Genomic DNA, 21,438 nt, shown 5'->3' with positions numbered 1-21,438 from the left:
TGTGAAAGATAAAATAAAAATTATTGATATCACATGAAGAGGTTTAATTAATTTCGTCATGAAGAATAAACTAAAGAGTTAATATTGTCTTCATTGTATTGTCTGTAAGTATTGGAGAACTCTTGTAAGTCTCTGTATATGATTAAAAAAAGTATTTATACCTTGGCCTCGAAGAAGTGTTTAGCCCCTGTTACTCCTACTTCATCCACGTCGACCTCTGTAAGACGTGCAAGCTGGCCCAACCCAGAATCCTGTTCTAGTTCACCAGCACGTGCTTTGCGGTAAATTAATAGAAACTGTAACAAGTTATAAGCCATATGTGTTTATAGATAAAATCAAAGTATTACGAGACTATTTTATCACGATCGCCGATCATTTTCATATTTTCAACGGAATTTGATAGAATGTGACAAATTGTAGCTTAGGCACTGATAGTTTGCGGTAGCATTCAATTGAACTCTTCATAGTGTTTTTATACCAATCTATATATTTTTATAGATTTTAGATGTATTCAAAATTACTCTCACTGTTCCTATACCAATTTCTTTATTTTCATGGATTTTAAATATCCTCTAGGTAATTCTATTGTTAATACCAAATGTCCAAATTACCAAAAATTGGACGAAAAACGATGCATATAATTTTTAGAATTTCTTTCATTCGATTTTGGAATTAATCAAAGCGATACAAAAGATGATCCTTTAATTATTTTGATCAGTGTATTATTTCTAAATAGCAAAGCATTGTAGAATTAATGAAAGCGATACGGAAGATAATTCTGTAATTATCTTAATCAGAGTATTATTTCTAAAGCATGAGAGAAATTTAATATATTTTTTAAATTTAAACGATGCATATGTATTATCATTTATACGCCGGCAGGCATTATCATTTTGCGATCTACATCGAGGAAACGATGAGTAAAAGAGGAAGGTGGAAGATTGGTCAATGTGTCCGAGTTCAATGACGTCGGTGACGCGCGTGATTCACGGTAATCTATGAATCCGACAACCGATCGCGTGTATGCAGATCGAACGCTTTGTTCGAGGGCTGCGAAACGTCACGTAGAAACGTCCAGGTATGCATTAGCACCGCTCAGGAGAACTTTCCTTCGACGTGTACGCATGCCTTAGCATTCACGATTTATCCTTCCTAGTGCAATACCAACGCCAAACCATTACTTTCCTTGAGAAATTTCTTATAACGTAATGCAAACGTATAAAAAGAAAAAAAGAAAAGGTAGAGACAAACTTTGGGAGTATGTGGGATTCAGAAAAACTAGATAAACTCTTAATAAACATGGCTTCAAAACGTAATAGTTTCAAAGTTACGAGAAATTTAGCACTAAGCTTACCAGGCCCGGTCAAATGACTGGTTGAAAAATTTAATTAAAATAGTACATTGTCATTTCTTTTGTCCATCTAACTTTATGTAAATCCTTATATTATCTTGAACATATGTTGTAAAGGTAAGGTCTTAATGACAAAAACACCTTAACTAATGGATTTTTACAACACGCGTAGATAACTCGGGTTTCGATTAGATCTCCAAAGTTCAAAGTCTAGTGAAACCATTTTGAAAGCATTCTTTTGAACCCATGTTTCTATGTTCATTAACACTTTTCATATGTTTGAGTGCCAGATGGTCCTAAAGTTCATCCCTAACATTTTTGTGCATTCTCTATATCCATAACACTTCGCCGGACATTTCAATATTTTTTTTTTTAAACGGTTGTTGTAAAATTTTAAACTTTCTTACTTCTTTACTCCAGTTATTTCCTTGCTGTTTTTTCAGCATACCGATTTCACTAGCTAAAGTCATATGCTATTCAAAATTTGTAACTTCTTATCTATGTAATCTACAAGGAAGAAAAGGGAGGAGCGAAATTCAAGAAGTACAAAGCGATGCAGCAGAGAGCTACTTCTTGCCTTGTTAACTGACCACCGTCTTATGCCTCCGCTATAACCAAGATTCGTGCCCTTAAAGGCCTTTTTGTTAATTGACCGCTGCACAGTACAGGTACAATTTTTCTTTTTTGCGCGAGGAGGGGAAAATGCATTACGCATACCCAATGGCCCGTGCCACTGGGTTATGTGGGACTCGGCAAGATGGTAACGCCATACCCACTAAAAACCTCTTCTCATTTTCGAGAGGCATTTTTTCCACAACGAACTTCAACCAACTACACTATATTTTTATAAACTGAATCTCCCAACTTCCATACTACTTCCATACTAATATAGTTTTTGAACCCATGTTTCTATGTTTATTAAGACTTTTCGCTAGTTTGAGTGCCAGATGGTCCTAACGTTTATTCTTAACATTTTTGTACATCTTCCACATGTATCATACTTCGCCGCACATTTCGATATTTTTTTCAACATCCGTTGTGAAATCAAACAGGAGAAATAGATAGCTAGATATAGTGTCTCGTATAATATCATAGTTTGAAATATTAAAATGATGCATTTAAAAATCGCGAAAAATTGATAAAAAGTATTCTCTGTTAGGAAATAGAGTTGGAAAAAAGCTTCTTGATTTTTCTTATAGTTCTCTGAATTCGATAAAATAAAGTTGATATTGTAATGTGAAATATTCCTCATGTATTCAACAATTTAGAAAGTTTCATAAAAGAGTTTCCACGCAATATTAAAGGATGGATTCAGAAGGATTTTTTTTGCGTGACTCACAGTCTTATGAACGCATAGAAATTCATAAATGTTGTATATCAGAAGATCGATTTAGGAGAACCTCCCTGATATGACTCATAGCTCTTTGAATGAATAAAAATTCATAAAAGTCTTTATTATAGTAAGATTGGTTTATGAGAACCTTTCTAATATGCTTCATGATATTTTGAATAAATAAAAATTCATAGAAGAGCTTCCTATAGAAAGATCAATTTGCAAAAATCGTCTTACTTTGACAATTCTAGTTCAAAATCCTAAAATAGAATAATAACACGTAGTTGGTTAGAGAACATAGACCAAGCAACAGTAGATTGGAGCTGAGCTTGAGCTCTACAATAAACTAACAATTTTATCATAATGTTTTATCACAACATGTACGTACTTCAAACAACCGTCTAAAACCAGTGTACTTCACTGAAATAGAACAGCTTGAGCCCCACAAATGTGCCAGGGCCACACATGGAGAACAAACACTGTGGCCACGGTGAAAGAGCAACGCGTCGAACACCCCATGGGGCGGGACTATTTTTATGAAGTGTATATGACACGTGCGGTCACGCATTAAACGCAATCTTCATCACCAAGAAATAAAACGATTTCAACGTTACAAAGTCAAATTCGGATCAAAGAATTTTATATTATTAAATATATAGTTATTAAAGATAATAACTAAACTGTGAATGTTTATGCAAATCTATATTTTTATAAACAGAATCTCAAAATCTAAATTAAAATGTTCCTCTGCACATCAAAATAAAACATAACAAAACATATATACATAAAAATTTGTTTTACCTTTAAATATCTTATAAAGTTATTTACTTCGAATAATTTCACGTGTCGCCTGCATTCTGTATATTTTTACACACTTCAAATTCCTATAAATGCATAAAAGTCCGCAGTCTGTAATAACAATAGCGAAATCTAAACTTAGGAAGATAATTCGCTTGAAAGTATTCGTGAATGCACTGATTCCTTTGTAAAATGAACCTGTTACGTAAATAGAGTTACTTCCGCCTTTTTATTTGCTGCGTTACATATTTTATTATAGAGGAAGGAGCGTGTGCAGCGAAATTTTCGAAAATGAACGGCAATCAACGGGCGAAATGGCAAACCTCGCGGAAGGAAATCCGTCCATCGCCATCCTCGTCCACTTCCTGTATCATAGCCTTCAAACCCAGGTGGGTCTGCGGTGCTCCTAAAACCTCCATCATGCGTTTCAACTCGGATAAATCCAAGAATCCATCGTGACCCGCGTCGAACCTGAAAGTAAGTAAAATATGTTAGTTATAAATTAATATACGTATATAATTTAATACGTGACTTACTAGTACAAACATTGCAGAAAACATATTACTTTCTATTCTCCATCTTTTATGGAAAAACAATTTTTAAATTCAATTCCTAATTCCTAGTTGCAAGTTTCTCAATTTCTTCTATTTATTCCGTTTCGAAATTATTTTCAAAATTAGGTATACATCGCTTTATCTCTTTTCCTATGACCTTCTTCCTGAATGAAATCTGTTTCATTGAATGTTCTGATTTATCCGTTGATATCTAGTGCATTAAATATAAACATAACTAGAAAGGGTAACATATTTAACTACCATTGAAACGATCGATTTTAAACATTTTAAGCAAAAAATTATCAAATATGTGCAAAAATACTTTTGTCACAATTAATGTTGATTTGTATTATGAAAGAATTATGATTACATATATCTATTTATTTTCATCAGTTCTAGTTCTACTCTCAAATCAAGACATGTTTAAATGTACACCTATTTAAGATCAACAATTTCGAAGGTCAAATCTTGTATAAAAAAGATCCTATATTTTCAATTTATTTTACCATATAAAACCACCTCTTCTTTATACCTACCACTAGTTACACTCCATACACATTGCTGGTAAAAAACATTCGAATTAAAGAATTCTATAAAACATCCTATTAGCAAGTTCGTTTTACGGTGAAGCTTCCCAAACGAATGTCTGACCGCATTTTTCCCGAGTATCTCGAGTTGAATGAATGCAAACGAAAGCGTTTGCCTGACTCGAATCTCGTAACTCGTTACTTTAATTAACGTTGTAACGCAATTATATCGAAGAAGGCAGGACGTGAGAACGATCGACAATTGGTGGTGTGTACCGATTTCGAAAGCGGGAGAACAAGAGAATGTCAACGGGTTGAGGCGTTCGTTACGGGTTGTCCACGAGCCGGAAGCTCGTGAAATCGACTTTCCGTGTAAACGATTCCGATAGCTACTCGTAAATAGCTTTCCAAGGGAGTTACCACGCGTGTACGCCACGCTGTTGTTGCCTGTCGATTCAACCAAGCACATCGGTCGATAAGATCGGATCTGATTCGACTCTGAAAACTTCCACCGACTAGAAATGCATTTCATGGTTGTTCTCTTTTTAAAACACGTTCTTTGACGCGAAAATTGTAGTTCAGGTAGAAAAAATGTTTCGAGAAGAAATATTTCGTTTAAATACGATGAAATGTTTAAAGAAATTCGATAAACGTAAAGAATTATAAATTGGATATTCCGTTCGTAATGGATATCTAAATCGAAATTTTTATTAATCGGTCTTCGACGTCTATTGTTATCTAGAAATATAATTCCTTTTCTTAATTTTTCGGTCATAGAGATTTTCATATTTCTTATTCAGTTATTCTTCTAATATTCTTAATATTTAATTTTTGTGATCAGCATTGAATTTCATTTCTATCGACAAGTTTTGTTAAAATTGAAATAAATGGCAATCGAACGATCTATATTTGAACAATTCTCAACGAAATTTTAAACGAAAATTCAATTTATCAATAAATATTGACAATACTGCATTGACAATACATATTGATAGTCCGAGAACACCCAAAAATTTACTCTTCATAGTGGATGATTTAAAATTTCTCATAGATCTTCTAAAGAGTTAAGTATTTTCCATTAGCCCAGGTATATATCATATCCATTTATCATAATATTTTTTACAGTTTTCCACAATTTTTCGTACAGCTTCCTATACCTTATACTAAATTATTTTATAACTCTGCAAATTTTTCATGTAACTTTTCACCTCTCATATTCTATCCATTTACTACAATAATTATATATTATAAATATATATTATTATTATAAATTAAATACTACAATTTTAATTTTGCCCAATTTTTTATAGAACTTTTTACATATTATACCAAATTTTTTGCAATATCCACTTCCTTCGAGCTAGTATATAATTTGCATAAAACACAAAGTTGCTCCATATTTTAAATTCTCTATACTCTAAACTTTCAGCCATAAAATCGGGTCTACTCGAGCGGGATATGTGCTTCTCTAGTTTACAACCAGCCGTGATAACGGTTTTATCAGATAACGATACGCGATTAAATAATCTCGCGTCCTTTTTCTTTTTTTTTTTTTTTTATTTAATCAACGCGCCAGAGTAATTGGACCGAGCGATGTATAAAGTCTCAGTGAGATAAAAACAATTGAAAATGTGGTTCAACCAGCTCTAATTATCGTGATCAACTGCTCTCCTCTTAAAAAAAAAAAAAAAAAAAAAAAAAAGAAAATATGCAATAGTCACGTGTAACGTGAATTATATTGCGTAATCACTGTTATACGTATGCCCGTAGATGAAATTCTCGATGATTCACGGCTTCCTGTTCCTCTTCAAATTTTTCCTGTATTTCTCGAATCATTTTGCTTGATAATAGACACGGTTGGTAATTGCGTGTGATTAACATTTAATTTCCAGTCCGGATGATATGTAGGAAAAACAATTTCCACTTGCTTGAACGATAACCTACAGTTCGTTATTGAGAGTAATGTAGACAAGATTGCTCTGAATTTGTAGTTTTCTGTCTTCCTCATTTCTTCTTCTTGTATTCTCTCTGTCGAACAATATATCTACTAGTTGAAAATTCGAAGTTTCTTTTTTATCTACTTTAATTCCATTCGCATTTTATTTTTATATACTTTATTCCTTTGTACTTATTTATTTTTATCTGTGATATCTTTTGCTGTTGTGTTTATCTTATTTTTATATATTTCCATTTATTTTAAGAAGTATATATCTGTTATAAATTCTTTCGTAATCGAAAAATTCGAATTTTCTACCTTTAATTCCATTTTTTATTTATCCTTGTATATTTTCACTTTCTTTTTTGAACAATGTTTTTTGAACACTCTGTATCCATAAACCAGTAATCGAATCGCATAAAGTTGAAGAAGCTCCTTTTGGTCGAAGTGGAGAGCAAGAATCGTTCGAAGGTCGAGGTTACACGTTTATGAGCACGGCCAAACAGCTCTGATCAATATGAGTGAGAGAGAACTGTAGATGGTATATCTGCTGGACTCCAGCTATCTCTCCTCGTATGCGTGATTCATTCGCGATTTCACAGCCAATTTGAATATTCAATTGATAAGCTTGTTTAATCTATGTGTTAGTATATTGTCTCAGATTCGTTATGGTACAAATGTTTCCTTTCAATCATTTGATATTTGGTTCACGATATAGTCTACGGAATTATCCATAATTACTTGAACGATAATGAACGCTAAGGTCATTGTTATGTGTAAATTCTATTCTTAATGATACCTATTTCCAATTTCGAGAAGTGACATTTTTAGCAAATCAGATATTTAATAAAGCGAATGATACTTTTGGAGTTATTCTCATTTTCCTACTTTAATATTCATTAAACGATAATCCGTCCAAAATAAATAATTATTTGTTAACTATATAGATAAAAGATCTTTTTGTAACAATTCTTATTGGCACTAGTTCTTAAGAACTATTATGTAACTACAATATCAAGCTCCATTATAATATAACTTCCTTCTAGGTCTTCTATCAAACTCTGTGAAATCTTATTATCTTAACACAGTTCTTCCTAAAGAATGATTTTCAAGTAATTACCGATATAATATACAACCATAAATAAATTATAAATTATAAATTATAAATGAATATAAAATAATGTATAATTTAAAAAGATCCACAATAATCAAAATACTGAGCCAACAACTAAATTCAGAATCTGGATTCCACAATTCAGATGAAACAATCTCCAACTTCTGACTTTTACTCCACATTTGACCTTTCGATCCATTTTATCTCTCTCTCTCTCTCTCTCTATCTCTCTTTCATTGACACGACATTTATTTCAATTTCATCACATTTCTCCACGAAAGAAAAATAAAAAAAGAAGAAAGATAGAAAAATGTCGAGAAAATTTCAATTTTCATATTACTCTCATTTTAATACTTTCTACTCCATATTATAAAAGGGTTACAAAAGATGATTTTAAACGAAAAAATTGATGAAAATTACTGTAACGGGATCGTTTAAAACCAGGCCATCTAAGCTATTACACGACTATACAGAGCAACCGGGTATTGTTATCGCAAAATCAATTCTTGTATTATTGGTCGTGCTTGATTCGTTCCTCGTCGTTTCCCAAGACTATCCAGAAGGAACTGGGTCAAGGTGACTGCTGGTACTTCGCCTGATATATTCCTCTCACCCTTCTACTACCTTTCTTTCCAAGATCGATGCAGCGTAGATCTTTCTTTTGTATTCGGAAGGACGTCATCGCCGTTCTGTAGCGCTAACGTTACAACGTTCTTTTCCAGCTGTTTGATTCCCACTATTCCTATCAAGTATCTTATCAAAGATATACTTTACTTGTGATAGTTGACAATTAGATTTAAAAGTGAGTTTCAAAATTACGTCTAAAATCTAAATATTAGAATTGTTTGTAATTTAATTTCTTCTTTGTTTACAAGGAATATTTTATATTTTTGTGTAGCTAATTATATTTTATATAAAAGAAGATTTTATGTTTTAAACTAGAAATTGTGATATTAAAAATTGAATAATTGCTGTTATAGTTGGTCGTAACAAAGCAATAGCTATATGATTTCCTTCGAAACGTGCGTTTACCGATAGAAAAATGTCGAATACAGGAGAATTGAACGAGTAAAATTGAACATTGAAATATTTTTCTTCGTTTAAATTTCCCTGGAGTCAATTTTCATTCATGGTACCATTACTTTTAATCTCTTGCATCATTCAGCGAATACTAACAACGTCATAAGAATTTATATCCTGAAGAACGTGATCAGGTCGATTAAAGCATTCAAAGAGGCAATTAAAACGTCAAAAGGAACAACATGAAAGATTCTATCCACTTATTTGTACTATTTATTTGCATTTCGTTGCAATGATTTCACGACTCGAACAGCTCAGACTTAGCCAACAAAGATTTAGTTAAACAAGGTGTTAAGCATGTAAAACATGCGTCAACGTGGAACACGAGGAAAATGATTCAGCCAGGAGTGCAACAAAAGAGGAACGATATAAAGAAAAGTGCAATCGAGCGTGACTGCTGAATAAGAATGAAAAAAGTCGACGAAACGGTTTTATTGTGCACGATCCTTAATACGATGGGTACACGCTCGTGTGTTGCAGATGCACTTGATTTCCGCTGAGTCGCGGGACACCTTTAAACGCGGTTGAACCGTGTACGATAATGAGTACTATTCAATGGACTCTGTGCAGGCTTCGAAGCCACGTGAAGATAATACGAAACAAGACTAGAGAGGCATGGTGCATCACCAATTTTCCTTGTAATTCAATCCTCGAACCATTATAGAATAGATAAATAAATTGCCTGTGTGAACCTTGATAATTATACAATTTGGAAACGTTACATTTGATTAGCGTTTGTTCCACTAATAGATATTTGTTTATAAACTTGAGATATCAGAATGTAATATAGGGAAATAAAGATTAAAATATTCGAAAGATAATTGTAAATAATTAAAAGTTTCTAAGTTTGGTGAGAGGAATATAAGGAATGTAAAATTGCTAGCAGAAAGAATAAGGAGGAATGTTATCTTGAGCTTAGTCAATCCTTATCATTTACTTTATAAAGTATGTTATCAAATAAATCACTAATAAGTAGTGTTTGTAAGTCAGTATCGAAGGATGTAATAATCTAAAAATATAAATACTCTACTCTAAAATCTCTAAATTACCACAATTCCTTTTTCAATATAAGAAAGCCAAAATCATGCTTCGTACCGTTACATCTTGAAGCTTGAAGGAAAACATACTACAAAAGTCCTGACAATTGAAGTTTTAAAACATCTATTAATCCAAAGGCATAACAATTTTATCAAAAATAGGTCAAATTATTTTACCAATAAGCTTTTAAAAAAAGGAAATGGAATAAATTTTCTTTTATTCGAATCAGGAGCGAATTAAAGAAAGATTCTCGTGTAACAACAATGGAAGAAAGTGATTTTTATGAATTTTTTTTAGACTAACCACTGGTTACATGGGACTAGACATTTTCAGAATATAGATAGATAGTATCGGAGTACAAAAGTAATATTTTTATTTCAGTTCTTCTTACTGTTTATCGTATATCATACAAGTCTTATGGTTAATTAAATTTGGCAATGTAACCATTGTTGGCATGCAATATAGCATCTGTCATAATCATCAGAATGCAAAAGTTAAAAGATTTTCTTAAAGTTAGATCCTGTACGCTGTGATCGGACCTATTCTTCAGAGGAAAACATGAGTAATTGGAAGGTTCTAGCGTTTAGAAGGAACATTTATTTTTCTCGGCAGATAAATTGGGTTTAATAAATTGAGAATAATAAATAATCGGATAAAAATGTATGGTTCAATGCTTGATGAAATTTATAACAAAGTGAACGAGCTTTGTCCGAAATTGATTAATTAAACATTTTTCCAGTTATTGTGCAGGTCAGTTTAAAAAGTTACCAAGCGACAAGAAGAATTCAAATAAAAAAGAGTACATTTGTACTTGAAGGCTATATTTACATCCCAGGAAGATCTAGTCCCATCTAACTAGTAGTCAGTCTACAAAAAATTCATATAAATCGCTTGCTTTAATTGTTGACAGGAGAACCTCTTAAAGACTCTAAATTTGAATGCAAACTGAATACAGATTTCTCAGCGAGCTAACATGTAGCACACAGCGAAGTTAAAAGAATTAGGTTGAAGAACAATTCCATCTTCGACTGGAATACCCTACATTATACATTATTCCATCCATAAAAGCATCGAACCTGATCGATATGAAATATCGTCACGACACTGTTCTACCAGTCGAATAAATTCTAACACCGTTTACGTATTCAGAACGCGTGATTCTCGCGAATGGTTTTGAAATAACGGTTTGCTCGTCGTCGTTGTACAAGTCCGCCAAACTTGGAGCCGTATTCCGAGCGAACCTATTTCTTCTGATAACACCGATTCCCACTTTTCCGCGGCTTGAAAACCACCGATCGATTATGCATTCTGCGAGAAAGTGAAGCGGATACGCGGTATAATTAAGCTTTCATTTATTTCATCCATAACGAACAATGTATCAGGTCCCATGGAAAGTTCTATCGTTTTCCTTTGCGATCACTTCTTTCGTAATAATCTTCACGTGCTATACGTACATACGAAAGTATTAGTAGTTTTCTTGTTGCCAAATATTATAACGTGAGAAGCTCAAAAACCACACCGATTAGATTCATGGGACTCATGTTCCTGGGATTCTTCGTCCCTCTGATAGGATTCAAGAGTGGAGAATGCCGATGATTTTGTAAGGATTAATTTTGAAACTTACCTTTGGAACTTACAATTATTGTTTATGTTTCAGAAGCTATAGCGATTGGCCTCGTGTAAAGATGTAAATTGAAAAGTAGGCAAAAATTGGTGATTTTGTAAGAATTATTTTCTTGAATTTAGCTTTTGAATTTTCAAGATTGTTGTCGGTTTCTTACAATAAATAAGCTCAAGAATTTGTTTTTAGAAGAAAGTTGAACGTTAATCATGAGGACACTGAATCGGGGTAAAGAAGTCGAGAAAAGAATCTGGAGTTGACTAAGCTTTTGTTGAGTTTGGCTTTTGAGAGACTCACATATCAGTAGTCTCAACATGCATTTAGTTTTAATCATTTATAAAGTCAGTATATAACTTGAAAATAGTATGATCATGTGTCTATATCTTCACAATATACCTTTTAGTGTCACTGAAACTATGTAGATAATACAAAAATTGTTTGAAATAATATATATATATATATATATATATAAATATTCTTTTTTTGATATACTGCTATTAATGATTAATGAAAATACAATTTTTCTCATAGAGTAAAAAGATTCAGTTCCTAAAGAGTTAAAACTAATCTATAAATTCTTTCAACATTGTGAATGTTCTTTAATTTGTTAACAGGAAACATTGATCGGCTGACTTGGAAGAAGATTACAATATAAATAAATTCACAAGCACAATCTTTATTTTTCCTTCCTCTTTACTTTTTTAACAAGAAACACTGATTCATCGATTTGGAAAGAGACTATCGCATAAATAAATTTACAAACACGATTCTTCTCTTTCCACAGAAAGCTCCTCGTTTCATAAGAGAACATTGTAAAAGCGAATGCTAGAGTTCTGCCAATTGCTAATCAATCGTACCATTAATGCTTCAAAATGGAAATACCAATAAATTACTAAACCTATTAATACATCCTGGAAACAAAACAAACAATTTCTCAAGATTCCTCTGCATACGCAGAGAAAGAAATCAGGTCTCGTTGATAACTTTCATTCGCGTTTCAGAATCGAGAGCGGCTATTCAATTGTGGCGGTGTAATGTTACACCGTGTTCAATTCAATCACACGTTTCATTTGGAAATTTATCGGTGGAATTAACAACGAGCGTTTGCAACGTGACGAATGAATCACTACACTCGTTGTAAGTTTTATATTTACATTAGATAGTCTATGTATATAGACGCGTGTGAATCAAAGCGTTACGTGTACTTACGGTTAGTCACGGGAACGAATTCATCGCGCGCGCAGTCTGATGACTTCCGGTACCGCGCGGCCGAACCCTCTGTCGCATATGAAATTTGGAAAAGGCCAGACATTCGAACGTGTTCCCCATGAAAAATAATTCCCACGTGTACCATATGTACGCACAGGTTGTGACAATGTAACAAATACGTTATATCGTGTTTTATACCAATGTTCACGAGTACAGCTGTACACACGATCGTCATATCGTACGCAGCCAGAATGTCTACCTCGGACGCATGTAATTTAGTGGCAACGAACATCCAATAGACTTTCAGCGTCTCTTGCACGGCTCCCGAGTGTTTGCTTGGCAATCCGTAATTTATTACGTACAGTTTCAAATACTTTAGCACGCCACTCACTCGTTAGATCATCGATTTATTAGCCTTTCTGCATGTGAAATTATTATAGGGGCTTTCCTTTGGCTAGAGGATACAATATTTTAATCCATCCTTTGAGGCGCTTTCAACCGAATCTCTCTTTTTCTATCGTTAACAAATTTCTTTTATTTCTCGGCTAATGATTTTCTTAAGACGAAAGGACACTGTCGACAGAAACGAACCATTGTAAAATAGACCAAACCAAATATTATAAATGATAAATAATGATATATTAGAGACCGACATTAATCAGCTGCTATACAACCACACAACCAGTCACGATGATCATAATCTAAAGGCGGAAGTATAATTTATTCTGATATGTTGTATCATTGTTTCATGACGCTAATATACAATAATATCATGAGCAATGTGTGACCAGTGGACGCTACTATAATTTATATTTTCTACGTGGGAATGATTGATTACGTAGCAATTGCTATATCGATCTTACGCCTGAATACATTAGGACTTCCCTTGGAACGATCGCGAAGGGGGAAAAAGATAGCATTACAAGAAGGAATTAATAGCATTGGAGAGTAGTTGTATCAAGCATATAATAAGTGATACAAATGGGTAATATATAATGGGTAATTGACTGCTTAAATAACTTTTTGATCTCTCGTATAGTTACTTGTACTAGATATTTTGTAATTTATTATATATTTTCATATATTTCCAGATTTCCTCCAATCATTATCAGTATTATCATAACAGTACAGTCTCATAACAGTGCTAATTAAATTTCAAAATGTTTCGTACCTGAACAATCTATTATAGAATTTCTATAAGTTAATGTACATAACAATTATAACAGTATTGTATAATATATGTTACAAAATCTCCGTAGATCTATTTATAGAATTTCTAAACCTATTCGAATGCTAATATAATATATTCATAAAAGGTATGTAAAAGTGTCCGGATATCTTCGTCAGTGTCTATACGTACCTATTATGAAAATGAATCCACTAGCCAGAGAAAATAGGATGTAGCAACATGGTGAAAGAAATTTTTTCCCAGGTATCAAGCAGGAAATAATAAGAAGACAACGACAGAGTGTCGGAAAAACCAATGTACCGATAACCGACTAAATATGTACTTAATACGGTTGACTAACTTTATAAATATATATCTCTCTTTTGTACCGTGCTTTGATATACAGGTTCGCTGACATTTGATAGTAAATGTAGAAGTTTGTCACTTGCTGTTGGATGCAGCTATGTAGGTTGCTTTTATCTACACACCACTTCCGGTTTCTATAGTCGTCTCACCCCACTCTACTTTCAAATTAGTACGAGCCTTGAAATAAAATAAAAAATAATACATTTTCTGGGTTAGAAAGGTAACTTTCACAATATTATAAATATTCACGACCAGAAGATTAGTTCCTCAGTAATTAAAATGATTAAAATTCATTAAAGTGTATAATTGTAAATTCACTAAATGGAATTTACTCTACGTTCAATGGAATTATTCGCCATTAAGTTAATCTTTTTCAATCATTTTCCATGTACGATATTGTAATTAAGAGCAAATGCTGCTTATTGTCAACGAGTGTTTCACTGAATTATGGAATTTACTATACGATTTTTAATCACCATTCATAGTGAAATTCATAACTTTATTTAGTCATCGCTAAATTCATATTTTTTAATCATTTTCCGCTTATATGCAATATTGCAACTAAGAACGAATAGTATCGGAGCAATAGAAATGAGAAATAAAAGGGTGTCTTAGAGTCTTTCAACTATTAATGACTATTATTAGCTATTAATATTTATTTACGAACTCTCTAATTTTCATTCACATTAACGTACATTTAAAATGCTCATATCTTACTTGGAAGACCCGATTAGCCCAGCAGACTCATTAAAATTTATGACGATACGTATCTTGGAAAAGATACCTTTTGGTGAAATTTTTGTCGTTAGAAATAGTTAGACTAACAGATGTAAAATTATACCCAAGTGGATAGAATGGTTTTGTGTAACACTATCTGAAACAGCTAGAAATCGCGTTGTGAAATTCGCCGATACCGACTGACCTTTTACTTTTACGCGACAAAGAAACCGCGGTGCCGCCTCTTATCCAGCTCGATTGCGGTTTGAACAGATTTTTTCGGTTTCCCACGCGTAAAAATTTCTTTTCTAACCCTTTACCCTGTGGTCAGCTCTAAAACAAAATCGTTCGTTCCACGTAACACGACAACTGCAATATTATAAGCAAAATGATTAAATGGACTAAACTAAAAATCGGTCCTCCCTTGATAGACGTAAAATACTTTGAACATTCACCAAACAATTTTCCAATTTAGATAAAATTTTATCGACATAATTGTAATATTCGTTTTCCACTTTAATACTAATGAAGTTTAAAAAGCTTTTGTATAATGTATACAGTGGCTACAAAAAGTGTTAACACATTATTATATTTATCATAGTTAGACTGCGGATTATGCATTTATGGGAGATTTAAAAGTGCAAAAATGTACAAAATGTACGTAATACGCAAGAATATATGAAATATCCAAAGTAAGGTACTTGTTGTTACATTTTAGGGATAAACGAGATCTTTGCTTAGGTTTCATTTCTTATTTGCGTTTAGAAAAATATAAATTTACATAAAAATTCGCAGCCTAATTATAGCATTTACATGCTAATTAATTAAGCCAATTAAGCTAATTAATTTAAGCACATATATTGAATTCTGTAACACTTAGTAATACTCTCATATGACTATAAAAATTTGACGTTATGAAAATGAAATACATACATGTATAAAACCTAATAAAAGAAACGCTTGATTAGACAACAGTGGTTCGTGCCAATATTTTTTATAACCATTGTTTACTATATCCACAATTTCTCTAAAGTATGTACTACGCAAATACTTTAGTGAATCAGTGTATATGATACACATTTATATCTGCATAATGAACATACGCAGATTTACCGTATCATATAACAGCTACTCTTCGTTGACAATTTAACTGTAAGATAAAATTATCATCTGCATTCTCTTAATGAATCAGACCCAACAAATGTCTATATGTATAACTGTTTACCACTGACACTTTAATGAGTCATAAACTCACTTGTATACGTGATTTTTTAATTACTTTCGACGATCTAACGCTATTTAAAACTGAGAGGAAAAAGGAGAAGAAAAACATTCTTCAATGCTTTTAATACACGTACTTGACGTCATCACCTAACTAATTTTAAGACAAAAAGTTGCCATAATATTACCTTCTTAAGTAGTTGGAGTGGCTATTAAGCAGTTTACGATTACTACTTCTTTTAAGAATATTTACGGCTATGAGATTAAATTGCATCCATGTGTGGGATGGTAAGGTGAGCAGTGCTTACATCGCCTTGACGACTCGAATTCTTCCAAACATATAATACATAGGATTAGAACAACGACATTTTCAAAGAAACGCATGATAATCAGTTTAATATTGGATTCAAGATTTTTATGCATTCATGGAATATTTGAATATCTGAATATTTAAATAATACACATAATATGGAGAAGTATATAAAATATCCGAAATATAGCAATCGTTATAATATCTATGACTTTTCATAAATAGCCGTAGTCTAATTATCATAGAATTATGCATTATTCCAAAAATGGATTAATATTTTATTGTTTCTAAAAATATATGTATAAAAATGTAATTTAAAGTTCTGAAAGATTTCTAATATTTATTTATGAAACTTAAGGCATGTCGTAGATCAAAAATATTAGACGATACTTATCTTAATTTCTTAAATCAATTCTATAAAACTTTAAGAATTTTTAATTATATTTTTACATATTCTGACATTTTTCTCATTTACATTTCATCGAGTTTCCTTTCACATTTTGTTGAATACTTCCTGGGCTCGATTAATAAATTTCTTATCGATTTCTTTCCACAAATGTGTTTTGATAAATTTGTTCCCTCTTTTTTTTTCGGTACACTGAAGCTTTTTTATCAACGAATGTTATCGAAAGAAACGTTGAAATTTTAACGATAAACGTATCTCTTTCCCTGTAGACAATGCCCTTTTTTCGTAAATAAATTAACTTTAGCAAATTTTTGGATTGAATTGGCTTTCTTTTGGAACATTACTTATCACGCTGCTCGTTTCATTTATTTCTGGAAAAATATTGAAATACTTACTATTTAGCCAAATATTTTATCTAAGATAATCGAAACACAATAGGAGCGGCAATCAAAATTTCTGTGTAATGTGTAACAGATACGTAATACCTTGTTTACTATGCATGTAACATAGACAATGAGTCAGAAATTTTCCGAACGTTTATGTTTGCAATTTTTGATCAATGAAGTATTTGAAATAATATCTATAACGAATATCGATATCAATTTTGATTCTTAATTAAAAGTAACAGCGATTTTCATGTTCTTTCAAAAATCAATTACTTCAAAGTTATATTAAAGATCGCTACAACATGACTTTTTTTACATTGACATATCAGTTTTTTATAATTAATCAATAAGTAATAGATGTATATAAAAGAGTAACTAAACAACAAATAATGAAATTATTCAACGCAATATTAACAGGAGTTGAACGACCTGTGACATTATGATCATAAAGTGACTTTAACACGTTGAGTGTCGCATATACCATCAAGAGAAAGAGAGATACGTAATCGCACCAATTATTTTTCCTTTGTAAAATCATGAACATCTTTCAAAATTATCAAAAGAAAAACAACGTAATCATACACTGTACGTATATATAGATGCAAGTCAGCATCTATTATTGAAAAATAAGTAATAATACATGTTAATTAAACATGGAGATCTGTTGCACAATTCATTTAGCAAATGCACTGGCTCACAAAAATGTTTGAACACTAACCATTGAAAACTTTTGCCTACATATTGTACGTGCAATGTAAAATATTTTGAAATTTCATTAGAACTGTAATGAGACACTGAATGACTATCCACAGAAAAGTGGATAACTGATTTCTCTAACAAGAAGAACTCGTTGGACAGTGTACCAAGCGTCTTTCCGGCTAAGGTATCATCCATCGTGCACGATATGTACTTTGTCCACGTGCTTGGTTTCGCGGTGAAACTTTCCCAGATTTATCAAGCTATCTCCTTTCGTTTACTCGTATAAATAATTTATCCGTGGTTTTCTTAAGAAAAATGTACTTGATCTTTCTGATCGTTATTGGATGATTTAATGCACTTTCGTATTGATTTAATTAATTTGGTTGTTTAGAACTAGAAGAATTATCGGTTCAAGAAACATGTTTTGAAAGAACGTTCTACAGTAACAGTTACATGTTACGCTATTTTTTTAGAACAATTTATGCATTGAAAAATTGTCTAGTTGAACTAAAGGATGTCTCTAGTACACTTTCTCGAAGATCAATTAATTTCATGGGGTATTACAGATTCAGAAAATGATCAGTTCTATAATAGAATTCAAAAATTCTTGAAATGGAACTTGTACAATTTTTTCACTCACAGTTTCGTTTCAAATAATTTATGCACTGAAAAATTGATGACAATTAATGAGTGTTAGAAATCCACGTCTATCTATTAAAATTCTTTCTCGGAAGAGAATGGAACTAAGTTCCACGTGCACAAACATAAGCCAAACCTTCTTTAAGATATAATATGATTCTACTGCCAAATTATCTCGTACTTTCAATTAACAGTTTAATAGTATTAACGTTCATTCTCATAAGAAAAATAAGAAGAAATTCGTTCTTCCCTGATTTAATCCAAATGATCACGAAGAAACTCGACCAGAATCGAATCGCAGATACAGCTAAAATTTCTATATATGTTTGCCGTATAGTTAGATAACGAAATAAGCGTGCACACAGGTTTGGAAGATGCAGCACAAGTGGCCGGCCGTCCACCCTGCTTCTGCCTTGTCAAACCTGCTGTCCGGTTGACTCCGAAATACCTACAAGAAGAACAAGAGAGATGGAGGACAGACCTCGAGGTCGTCTGTCCTGGCCTCCAACACGGGCTATACACGCGTTCACAGTGAACACTCTTCCCTCTGGCATGCTACAAAATAACTACGTCATCAATTCTACCATCTGCGATTTCGTAACGATGCTCGCGTGACTTTTCCATTTTCTTCCTCTTTCCACATTTGCGAGAATCTGGCAAGGTGACCGTAGAAACTTTCTGGACACGCTTGCGCGTAGGTTCCAGTCTATTTCTGGATAAGCAATCGTCCGGGGATGTTCCAGTCGTCTTAGGATATTTCTTGAAATCACTACTAGTGTTACATTTCAAAACTTCTATGATGATTATTAGGTCATATATTTATGGCTTTTTCGACTTTCGATTGTATTTTTAGCACGTTGCACTTTGCGTCGACTTCGTAGACTTCAATGTTCATAAGATATGTGATTACTGATTTGTTTGAGTTTTTAAATCGTAAAATTTGTACAATGTCACGTGTCGTGAAAATCATGAACATCTGCATTCTGTGGACGTTATCCCACGTCAGATCTTACTCCATTTTCGAACAAATTCAAATGTTTCGAGTCGATCAGAATATCCAAAATATTCAAAATCTTCAATCTTATTAGACTCCTGATTCATTTACAACACTATGTAATTTCACAGTTATATATATATCTGTGCTTCTTAAATTTTATTCCACTTGCTTCCCAGTATACTGATATACGGGTACCAACTAAATTCCTAGATTTTAGGTTAGACTAATAAACTGTAGTCTACTAGAATCTTGCTCTTTTATAAACATACAAAAATTTTACTTACAAGACTTAAGTATTCGTCGAAGTAAAATATCTAACTCACTTAAAAATTTTCTTCAAAATTTAAACGAATAGGCATATTGTAGAATACGCCAAACATATATCATATGTTGGATTTAATAAATAGGATAGTACTTTAACAATTAGTTACACCTAAGACCGGAACAGCACGAGTAATAAAATAAGAGGTATTACATTTCAACCGATCGCCAGTGTTATTTCGTGTATTCTCACACGTATAAAAAGTATCTGACCAGTGGAACATGATCTGTTCGTGGGGAGAAACGTAAACTCGAGCAAGTAAACGTAAACAAGTAGGAAAACCGCAGCGAACGCGACAGGAGCCGCGATTCACTCTCGATTTCCTTGCGTTTTATCTCGCGATTCCTTGTTCGCAGCGAAAAACAACGAAAGAATTTTTGGTAAAGAACAAATACGTCTGACAAATTGTTCACTTGATATCAAAGCTTTATTTCAATACTAATTTATTCGATTAAAGGTATCGATTATTGGTTCAAAAAATTCAAATAATAGGAAATCGAATATAGCGGAAGAAAATAAACTATTTATCGTAATTGTCAATTCTAGTAACTTTAATCGATATTTTTATATGCACTAATCGATATATTTTTTTACACCGGTCTTTACAAGAATACTATTAATTTGAAATTCTTTATACCAATTTCTTCATTCTTATTAGCTGTATTGTATTCGATATAATACTTCGTTTTTCAGTTGGCAAATTAACAAAATTTAATAAGAAAATTATTACGAACGTTTTTAAAACTTTTTACAAAATTCTCCTTCGTATTGAATATTGATTTAATTTTAAATTGATAAAATGAGTATCATTTCTTAATAATGAAATAAAATGAATTATATGATACGATAACTTCACGATAAAACTCCTGGTAGAATTATATATTTAATTTTATATATTACATATTATAATTATATATTAAATTCAAATAAAAATGCCTAACATAGATGAATAGCTATAGCAGCAGGCTTTACATTACTAACCGACAGATCGAACAATGCTATTCAAACTTTTCTACGGACAAAGAAATACCAAGGAAATAGGACCTTTACTAAGGGAAATATTTAAGTCCACGCGTTCATTCCAAGAACCTCCATTCAAACTAACAATGTACGACAAAATTTTCCCGGCGTTTTCTACTCACGAATCCCCAGTAAAAATCATAAGCGGAGAAGGAGAAGAAAGAAATGGGGAAGGTCCTCACCTGTTGAAGGTCTGCTCATACTGCTTGATCTCGCGACGGGACAGCTCGTGGAACTCCGTGTAAACGTTCACGAATTTGTATTGCTTTTTCACTTCTTTCCCTTCCTCCAACTCCTCGTTGATCCTTTGCCTCCTGCTAAGCAGATTACTGAGCTCAGCGTCTGCCGGCATCCTGATCGTGTGAAAACCCTTCGATCTACTACTGTTAACCTATACGATATCGATTTCGATTTCAAGTTCGAGTTCGCGATACGCGCGACTATCGATCTTATGTGACTGTCGATTTGAAGATGTATATGGAGGAGATTATATTATAAGAGAATGTTTTATAGAGAAGGATGATTAGTGTGGAGCAAAATGGTGACGAATATTAGAGGAGAGGTTTTGTAGCTGTCAGATTGGATCTTAAGGAGAAGAATAGATAGTCCTACTGGCGCGGTGAGCC

General features: G+C 32.7%; 1 protein-coding gene across 1 annotated transcript in view; it reads right to left on the bottom strand.

The window, feature by feature from the left end:
- LOC100649474 (EF-hand domain-containing protein D2 homolog) overlaps positions 1-21,438 on the bottom strand; it is a 24,180-nt gene extending 2,742 nt beyond the window's left edge. Inside the window, exons 1-3 of the mRNA XM_003400753.4 lie at positions 20,995-21,438; positions 3,806-3,953; positions 162-296 (exon numbers count right to left, since the gene is read on the bottom strand). Of these exons, the coding sequence (XP_003400801.1) occupies positions 162-296; positions 3,806-3,953; positions 20,995-21,164 (453 nt within the window). The 5' untranslated portion in view covers positions 21,165-21,438. The remainder of the gene's footprint in view (positions 1-161; positions 297-3,805; positions 3,954-20,994) is intronic.

Source organism: Bombus terrestris, chromosome 14, assembly GCF_910591885.1.
Source record: "Bombus terrestris chromosome 14, iyBomTerr1.2, whole genome shotgun sequence".
Classification (NCBI taxonomy): Eukaryota; Metazoa; Arthropoda; class Insecta; order Hymenoptera; family Apidae; genus Bombus; species Bombus terrestris.
Note: the sequence above shows the minus strand (reverse complement) of the source record. Positions and strands in the feature narration are given on the sequence as shown.